The sequence below is a fragment of the Neomonachus schauinslandi genome, chromosome 15 (assembly GCF_002201575.2).
Source record: "Neomonachus schauinslandi chromosome 15, ASM220157v2, whole genome shotgun sequence".
Classification (NCBI taxonomy): Eukaryota; Metazoa; Chordata; class Mammalia; order Carnivora; family Phocidae; genus Neomonachus; species Neomonachus schauinslandi.
This window is the reverse complement of record NC_058417.1, coordinates 15,416,749-15,426,996: the sequence shown is the minus strand read 5'-3', so window position 1 is coordinate 15,426,996 and position 10,248 is coordinate 15,416,749. Positions and strand designations below refer to the sequence as shown.

Genomic DNA, 10,248 nt, shown 5'->3' with positions numbered 1-10,248 from the left:
TTAAAAAAAAAAAAAAAAAAAGAAGCCAACCTAAATAAGCTCTGCTGGTCAAAGGTGGGATGTATAAGCATCAATGAGAAGTCAACTACAATGCATTGAAAATATCAGATATGCTTAAATCCATGTGGTTGTGATGATTTCTCTTTTTCTAGTGCACTTATCATCTTCAAAGACACTAAGGAACCACTGGTATGAATTGAATACTGGTAAATAAAGGGAAGTTCTTTTTTTTTTTTTAAGATTTTATTTATTTATTTGACACAGAGAGAGATAGCAAGAACAGGAACACAAGCAGGGGGAGTGGGAGAGGGAGAAGCAGGCCTCCTGCTGAGCAGGGAGCCCGATGCAGGGCTCAACCCCAGGACCCTGGGATCGAGTCCCTCATCAGGCTCCTTGTTCAGCAGGGATCCTGCTTCTCCCTCTGCCCCTCGCCGCTCCCCCTGCTTGTGCTCTCTCTCTCTCTCTCTGACAAATAAATAAAATCTTAAAAAAAAAAGTACAAAGCAGCATCATGAAATAGTTTTCTAGGGCGCCTGGGTGGCTCAGTTGGTTAAGCGACTGCCTTCGGCTCAGGTCATGATCCTGGAGTCCCGGGATCGAGTCCCGCATCGGGCTCCCTGCTCGGCGGGGAGTCTGCTTCTCCCTCTGACCCTCCTCCCTCTCATGCTCTCTGTCTCTCATTCTCTCTGTCTCAAATAAATAAATAAAATCTTTAAAAAAAAAAAAAAAAGAAATAGTTTTCTAAAAAAGAGAGAGAAGAATCTGAATCTGATCAAGCTTCTACATCAAACTACAATTTATAGAAAAAACAAGGAACAGAGAGGAACATGTTAATACCTCGTGGGTACAATCAACAAAATCCAAACTATGGGAAATTCTGCAGAGCAAACAGTCCAGTTTCCTTAGAAAAAAATTGCAGAAAGAGGGCAAAAAAATGGAGGGAGAAACCAGAGACAAGAATCCAGGCAGTGAAGAACTGAAAAATAAAAACTTAAAAAACTTTAATGCCAATAATGTATCAATATCGACTAATTAATTCTGTAACACTTGTTACACCTGTTGTTGCATTCGTTCATCCAAGAGATCTTCAGGAAGCACTTACTATGGTAAGGACCAGGCACTATATTTCATGTTAATTAACAGTAGTGAATAAAGTAGATAGTTTCTTACTGTCAGGGAACTTAGAACTAAAGGAGGAGCCGAGATAGTAGTAAGTAAGCCAAGATGTAACTTCAGTTTTGTGGTGAGTGCTAGTTAGGGAGTTGCCTACTGAAGTAGCTGGTCAAGGAGGGCGTCTCTGAGGAGAGGTGGTATTGAAGCAGAGACCGAGGGTGAGCAAAGGAGACTGCCAGGTGAGAAGTGTGGAAGGATTGGGAGGTGGGGGGTAGCAAAGCAAGGGAGCTGCTTAGGAGGGGTGAGCAAGGAGTGTTTCAGGAAGTGTGAAGTATGAAGGCCCTGAGAAGGTATCTATGAACTTGCCATGTTCCAGAACCCTAAGTTATAGCAGTAAGTTAAGCCAAGCAGGCAAGGAGAAAAGAAGATGTGAGCCAGAGAGCCAGGCAGGACCCAAATCATAGTTAGAAAGTTTGGGTTTTATTTTTAGTGTAACAGGAAAAGGCCACTGAAGAGTTGAAGCATTGAAAGCCTTCACTATAATTTGCTTCATCGGTTCCCTACAAACATGTGGATTGTTTCCAGTTTTGTCACTAACATAAACAAGACCAGAATGTAAGCTTTATGAAAAGAGGATCTTCGGGGCGCCTGGGTGGCTCAGTCGTTAAGCGTCTGCCTTCGGCTCAGGTCATGATCCCAGGGTCCTGGGATCGAGCCCCGCATTGAGCCCCGCATTGAGCCCCGCATCGGGCTCCCTGCTCGGCGGGAAGCCTGCTCCTCCCTCTCCCACTCCCCCTGCTTGTGTTCCCTCTCTCACTGTGTCTCTCTCTGTCAAATAAATAAAATCTTTAAAAAAAAAAAAAAAAGGATCTTCTGTTTTGTTCACTGAGTAACTCACCTACTCTGTTACAGAGCCTGGCACAAACAGGCTTTCTGAAAATTGTGGTTGAATTAATGAATGCTGCAAAGAATACTTGCAGATCTTTGTATATCACTATCATTGTATATTTCTAGATGTGAAATTGCTGTTTTTTAAAGAGTGTGTATATTTAAATTTCTGCTTCTTAAATAAATTGCCTTCTGAAAGGTTACACTAATTTACACACCCCTAAGAGCATTTTTTAATTTAAGACAAAACACTCGTTATTCTTAAGAGTTTGTGTAATCAATAGCTTTGGGAGTGCTGTGTGAGTCAATTCCCGGGATGCTTTGAGATGTTTACAATTCCTGGTCAGTTGTCTTTTTCTTTGAGGCGGCTGGGAGCACGGCCAGTGTTTCTCTCTTTGGCTGTAGGCTGATGAGGGCAGACTGTGTTTCTTTTGTTTACCTCTGTATCCCCAACACCTTAACATAGTGGGTGGCCCATTGTAGCACTCAGTGAATTCTTTAACTGATTTTACTGCCACACACGACCAGAGGCTTCTAAGCCTGCAGTTCATGGAGCAGGGAGGATCCTGAAAACTGGGGTCTTTTTAACATTAATGAAATGAACTGTCAGTGTGTCAGCAGCCCAGTGCTAAAGGGCACGGGTTCTGGAGGAAGTTTGACTCCTGGCCCTACCACATACTGTCGCACCTCCCATTTTCTCTTCTGTAAAATAAAGATAATAATAGACTCTTCCTAATGGGGTTGTGAGAATTTAATGAATCAGTACATGAAAAGTGCCCGGAATTGTACCTGAATCATCAAACTCAGTAAATATTAAGTATTCTTATGATGGTACTCCTTTGGATCATTGTTAAGCATGTTTTTCTCTCTTATTTTTAATAGCTAGAAGAAAAACTCAAGGAAAAAGTTGATGTAAGTCTGATTGAACGAATCAATCTGACTGGAGAAATGGATACGTTCAGCACGTATGTACTTTGCACATATTTGCTTAAGGCCTGCCCTTTACCCCTCAAAAAGCAGCATGTCTCAGGCTGTCGGCTTTAGGCCACCATGGAACCTAAGAGGTTTCCAGGGCCCCCTGTCGAATCAGGATTATTCTCCAGCAGCCAGTAAGAAGAAGCATTAGAAGCTAGTGCGGCTGCCTCCCATTTGGCCTGCTCAGATGCAGTCATTTTTAGCTTACGGGATCTTTATTATTGCCCTATCTAGAATAACCAAAGGGAAGAAATCCTACCTTGACCATCCCTGCAGGAAGGTCAAGTCCAAGGCCTCCTGTCCGCTCCCCACCCCACCCCAGATCCACAGAGGGCCAGCCCCTCCTTCAGTGTCTCAGAACATAAAGTGTGAGCAGGTTGATTTTAGCCAGGTCGGAGGTGAGGGGAAGCGCAGAGAGGGTTGTTGGGGTGGAGAGTGTCTGTCCAAGAAGTTCAGACTGTAAAGCCTTCTCAAAATAGTTCTTTCGCTGGTGTTGCCTTACGGTATTTTTGTTGTGGTCAGTAAATGAGATTGGGATAGGCCTTACTAAGGACACATTAGGATTCTCTTCTTAGGTCATTTCCTCTCCTTTTCTCAACTTTTTTTTTTTTTTCAAGTTCTGATTTAAACATTTTGAGCAAACAGGTGCTTTAGGAGTAAGAAGTGAAGGAGGGATTCTGGGTGGAGTGATTAGGGAGACTAGCCATGGAATTTTGTGACCTGACTCAGTGGGGACACACCCAAATAAGACCAGGACATGTAGCAAGAATGAAGAGCCAAAATGCTCCTCATTGTCATCCATTCCCTTTTGAAATCAAACTCAAGTTTTTCTGATGAAATGATGAATCTAATTTTGATACGGGTGCCTAAAAGATTTGGCAGGGGCTGTGTTAGTCATTCAAAAAGTTATTTCTTTGAAGTGATGACTACCATAATTTGTTTGATTTGCAGTGTCATCTCTAGCAGCATCCAGTTGTTGGTTCAAGATCTGGATGCTGCCTGCGATCCTGCCCTGACTGCCATGAGCAAGGTGAGGTTTGGGGAAGTGCTTCTTCTTAGACCTCCAAGAGTGACCCCAAGTGGTTGCTATCAGCCCTGGCCTGTGGCTTCTTCGGGTTCTTCACTGCTTCAAGTGTCAGCTGGGAGAGAATGGAAGGCCTCCAGGAGATGAGTTTATCTTGTGCTTTAGGTCAGTTGCTTGTCCTCTGAGAATGAGACAGGCAACAGGTGTGTTTGTTAAGTCTACAGGAGATGTCTTTGTTTAGCATCTGACACATGCTAAAAACCTTAATGTGCTCTCACCAGAATGGTTGTTTTTGTTAGTGCTTCCAGCAGTAACTTCTGACTCTTTCTGAGCTCCAGTATCAGCACAATATTATTTGATCAGGTTGTGGACCTTGGTTTCCTACTGTCGTGCTGGCGCCTCAGTCAGTCTCCATCCCCTCCTGGAGCACACGCTGCCTTGTGTTACGATTTGGCTTTTATGTGCCCGTATCTTTTCTTCCTAAAAGAATGTAAATTCCTGAATTGCATGGACCATACAGGCTATGGAAGACTCTCTTGTTTATTGATTAATTAAGTTGGAAATGGGCAGTTCTTTATTGACTTTTTAATCCAAATAACATGAAGCTGCCCACTCTAGAATTTCTAGAGCAGAGGTCAGCAAACTACAGCCTGTAGCCCAAGTCTTACCCATTGTTTTTGTAAATAAGGTTTTATTGGAACACAGCTGTGCTCATTCATGTATATATTATCTGTGGGTGCTTGTGTTACAATGGCAGACACAAGTAATGCGTAAGTCAGTCATGAGATCATATGGCTCAGAAAGCCTGAAATATTTACTGTCTGGCCCTTTACAGAAAAAGTTTGCCGATGCCCGTTCTCGAGTTATCAGGCCCTTGTAGCATTCTTACAAACTCTGGAGAAAGAACTTCTCTGGAGCATACTGGCCAATAGCAGAGTACAGTGGAAAAAACACTGGCTTTGGAGTCAGACAGACCGAACTCTCCTCATTCTTCCTTTGGGGGTGTTGAGCAAATAACTTAACCTCTGTGGGCCCGAGTGAACTCCTCAGTATGTGAAATGCAGCTCTCTGCCTCCCAGTGTTGTGAAGACAGAGCATGAAGAGAGTGACGTGACTGGCCTGGTGCCAACCAGTGTTGGTGCTCTTTCCCTCTTGTCAGGAGGAGTGGCCGTTGTCACAGGGTTGTGTAAGCACACATTTGGTCTGAATTTAGTTTTGTAGTAGATTGTAAATATTTAACAAAAATAGGATGAAAACCAAAACTTAAGCTGCAGGGTTTTATGAAGCTAAGTGGGGAGTCCTGAATAGCTGATGTCACAGAGTTTCTATTCAAAAGGTTGATCCTTCCACCAATCAGATGTGGATGTGTTATTTCCAGTATTCTCGGTGTTTATGAGTAGCACATGAGCAGGCAAATTGAGGCTAACCCATTTTCTTAAAGGAACACAGCTCGGAAGATTCATTCTTTGGGCTCTGATTATCCCCTAACTGCTGGTGAACATTCACTGTATCCTGCATGTGATCTGTTCCAGCTGCCATCTCTCCTGAACTGCCACACACTTTAGATCGGAATGCAGCTGGTAAAAGAATTTTACATTTACCAAAGGAAGAGTGGATTTTTTTCCCCAGTAAAATAACAGTTGTAGGGGAGTTTAACACTCCAGGTGTTGCTTATATGAACTGTCAGTTCCTCAGTGGATTTCCCTCACACTCCCCCCCACCACCACCCATTTCTCCCCCAGACCCACACCAGCAAATATTAACAGAGACCATACCTCCAGAATCTTTTGTTTATATCATAGGAAAACCACAGACTAGGGAACGCAGCAGCTGGGAGACCATTACTCTTTGTCTGAGTTCTCTGGAGTTCTAGTGAAATGAAATCCTTGTGATGAAAATGACCAGATATAAACAAGCCAAGTGGTCACAGATTGATTCAACATACACTCTGTTATTTGTGCCTGCATCCTGTTTTGTGTAGTTTCTTCTAGGATTTTTTAAAACTTCTGTTTTGCAGGGAAATGAGAAGTGAGTGCTTATTTTTGTCTCTGATTCCATCGTTTTTGCCACTAGTTGGACAGTTCAATTCAGACTCTACCCAGAACCGTGCTGGGAGCTGCAAAGCTGGGAAAGACATGGACCTTACCCCAAAGCACTTAGATTCCAGAAAGTGTGGGGTAAGAGATGTGTGAGATGAGAGGAGTGCTCAGATAACAGCAGTATAAGGTATGGGGAAATCACACCATAAGAAAAGTACAAAATATGCCCTCTTTAAAAGCAGAGAGTTCATCTCTCTCTTTGTATCAGGTGGGGAAGCGAAGAAAGCCTTAAGGAAGTGGCATTTGAAATAGACCACAGAGGATGCTGAAGTCTTGAACGAATTTGTGATTAGGAGGGCTTTCCAAACGGGGTGACAATATGAGCAGAGATTTATAAAGTTAGGAAAGCTCAGAACTTTGTTGAAATTGCCAGTCTCGTTACCCAGCTTTGCAGTTTCACAGAGGACTTGCACTTATATAGTCAGGATTGGTAACAGGAGATTGGCTGCCCTTGAGGAGTTTCTATTCTTTTTTTTTTTTTAAAGATTTTATTTATTTTTCAACAGAGAGAGAGAGACAGTGAGAGAGGGAACACAAGCAGGGGGAGGGGGAGAGGGAGAAACAGGCTTCCCGCGGAGCGGGCAGCCAGATGCGGGGCTCGATCCCAGGACCCCGGGATCATGACCTGAGCCGAGGGCAGACGCTTAACGACTGAGCCACCCAGGCGCCCCGAGGAGTTTCTATTCTGATGGGGAGAAAACTTTGAATAATTGATGCTGTAAATAAATGGATTTTATAAATAGTGAGAAAAATGAATGTTGGGCTTGCCCACTTGGAGTGGAATTGTTAGGTGATTCTGAGTTGATGAAAGGAGGCTTCTCTGACAAAATGGGTTGAGCCAAGCAATGTAGTTAGGTCATTCTCCGGGGAAGAGACCCTGTTCTGACCTGAAGGCACCCCATGACCTCCTCCTTGGGCAGCACACAGGCCTTTCATTATCTGTCCCTTTGCCACCTGGTCAGTTCCGCCACTCCTGCGCATAGACCTATATTCCAGCCCCGGAGCCACTTCTACTTCCCTGAATGCATTGCCTTCTGGGGGGCCTCCATGCCTTTTCTCATTCTGTTCTTTCTGCCTAGAATTCTCTTCCCACTATTGTCTGCCCAGTCTTTAAGATCTAGTTCAAAATATCTGCCCCCTTTTTTAAACCTTTAGGTATAACTCACATACCACAAAATTCACCCTTTTAAAGTGTATATAATCCAGTGGGTTTTAGTATGTTCCCAAGACTGTGCAACCACCACCACTAATTCCAGAACATCTTCATCACACCAAAAAAAGAAATCTACTCATTAGCACTCACTTCTCATTTCCCTGACAATCACTAATCTACTTTCTGTCTCTATGGGTGTGCCTATTCTGGACAGATCACATAAATGGAATCATACAGTATGTGGCCATTTGTGACTGGCTTTCTTCACTTAGCCTAATGTTTTCAATGTTCATCCATGCAGTAGCATGTATCAGTACTTCCTCCCTTTTTCTGGCCAAATAATAGTCTATTGTGTGGATATAACACATTTTGTTTATCCATTCATCAGCTGATGGACGTTTAGGTTGTGTCCACTTTTTAACTATTATGAATAATACTATGAATATTCATGTACGGGTTTTTGTGTGGATATGTTTTCAATTCTCACATATATACCACATGTATCATGTGGTAGCTCTATGCTTAACATTTTGAGGAACTGCCAAACTGTTTTCCATGAGTAGCTACACCATTTTACATTCCCACTAGCAATGTACAAGGATTCTAATTTTTCTATATCCTCACCAACGCTTTTTTTAAATTATAGGCATTCTTTCTCATTGTGCTTTTAGTTTTTATTTGTATGTCTTTGATGACTCAGACGTTGAGCGTCTTTTCATGTGCTTATTGGGCCATCCGTGTATCTTCTTTGAAGAAATGTCACTTGAAATCTTTGCCCATTTTTAAATTGGGTTGTCTTTTTGTTGAGTTGTAAAAGTTCTTTTATAGTCTGAATACTAGACCCTTTATCAGATATATGATTTGCAAATATGTTCTCCCTTTCTGTGGGTTGTCTTTTCACTTGACTATGTCCTTTGAAACACTAAGGTTTTTAGTTTTGTTGAAGTCCAATTTTTATATTTTTTCTTCTGGTGCTTGTACTTTTGGTGTCATATTTAAGACACCATTGCCTAATTCAGAATTACAAAGACTTACACCTGTATTTTCTTCTAAGCTTTTTATAGCTTTATCTCTTACATTTGGGCCTTCAGTCCATTTTGAGTTAACTTTTGTATATGGTGTAAGGTAAGGATTCAACTTGATTCCTTTCCATATAGATATACAGACATCCCCGTACCGTTTGTTGAAAAGACTCATCTTTACCCATTGGATGGTCTTGACACTCTTGTCAAAAATCAGTTGACCATATGATCCCAGGGTCCTGGGATCGAGTCCCGCATCAGGCTCCCTGCTTCTTGGGAGCCTGCTTCTCCCTCTGCTTCTCTCTCTCTGTCTTTCTCTCTCTCTCTCTCTCTCTCGGTCTCTCATGAATAAGTAAATAAAATCTTAAAAAAAAAAAAATCAGTTGACCATAGATACACAGGTTTATTTCTGGACTTTCAGTTATATTCCATTGATCTATATGTCTGTCTTTATGCCAGCACTACACTGTTTTGATTATTGTAGTTTTGTGGCAACCTTTAAAATCAGGAATATGAGTCCTCCCAAGTTTGTTCTTTTTCAAGATTGTTTTGGCTATTTTGATCTCTTGGAGGGGTGCCTGGGTGTCTCAGTTGGTTAAGCATCCAACTCTTGATTTCAATTGAGGTCATGATCTCAGTGTTGTGAAATCGAGCCCCATGTTGGGTTCCACGCTGGACATGGAGCCTGCTTAAGATTCTCTCTCTCCCTCTCCCTCTGTCCCTCCTACCCGCTTTCTCTCTCTCCCTCTCTAAAAATAATAATAAATTGATCTCTTGCAGTGTCACCACTTTTTTTGTCTCACCCACAACATCCTTCTCCCTAAAGACAGCACAGTATAGACTGCCTCTCTGCTTTGTTATACAATTCTTTTTATATCTCCCTCCCCTGTTAAGCTTTGAACAACTTGAGGGCTGTGTCTTACTCATTTTTTGGACCTCCATGGCATAGCTTAACAGTAGTATTCCCTGAATGACTTTGAAGGTAAAAGGGGCAGGAAGAAGAAAGAACTAAAGTTTGTAGACACCCACTTGACCAAAGAATGGTGACAAAGTAAGATATAGATAGTGCTACTGAACAGATTTAGCTGGATGGAGCTGGTAGACATAGAGTATGTTTATAGGAAATGGCAGGATCATAGACTGAAATTTTTAGGCGCATACAAGTGCTGTTGAGGATATGATGCTCCTTGATAGTACTCAATAACAGGGCTCCTTTTTTTTTTTTTTTAAGATTTTATTTATTTATTTATTTGTCAGAGAGCGGGGGAGCACAAGCAGGTAGAGCAGCAGGCAGATGGAGAAGCAGGCTCCCTGCTGAGCATGGAGCCTGATGTGGGACTCAATCCCAGAACCCTGAGATCATGACCTGAGCTGAAGGCAGACACTTCTAGCCGACTGAGCCACCCAGGCGTCCCACTAACAGGGGTTCTTACTTTAACAAGTAGTATCCTGAAGCTGATTGAGGGAAGGTCAGAAATAGGAAATGCCCACATCTAGCTGTTAGTTCCCCAACTGTAGACAAGAGCCCTGCTGCTGGAAAAGGAGAAGAAAACACAGAGTGGCACAGTTTGGTAGAAAATACACAGGAACAGCCTTAAACAGGCCAGACCCATATGGAGGAAGTGAAATATGATGAGAGTTTAATGGTCTCTCTAAAGCTCTAACTTTGAGATTACAGTAATGTTGTGGATAAGTTATGTCAAAATTACCTTTCAGACCACTTTCCCCTCCCATATTGCATTATTTTCTTAGATAAGCTCTGTGCAGTGATAGTAAGTTATTATTTATGGAGCACTTTACCAGGAATCAGCACCCAAATGCAGTATCTCATTCAATTCCGACAATAAATTTATAAGGTACCTGTAATATTTCCTTCTTCCTTTCCCAGATAAGGGAGCTGAAACTCAGAGAAGTCAAGTCACTTGTCCCAAATCTCTTAGCTAGCATGTGGGAGAGTCAGGATTCAAATTCAGG

At 42.3% G+C, this 10,248-nt stretch overlaps 1 protein-coding gene across 1 annotated transcript in view; it reads left to right on the top strand.

The window, feature by feature from the left end:
- The window catches only part of VPS53 (VPS53 subunit of GARP complex), a 135,413-nt gene that overhangs the window by 98,768 nt on the left and 26,397 nt on the right, over positions 1–10,248 (top strand). The window contains exons 16-17 of the mRNA XM_021704425.2: positions 2,884–2,966; positions 3,928–4,006. Of these exons, the coding sequence (XP_021560100.2) occupies positions 2,884–2,966; positions 3,928–4,006 (162 nt within the window). The remainder of the gene's footprint in view (positions 1–2,883; positions 2,967–3,927; positions 4,007–10,248) is intronic.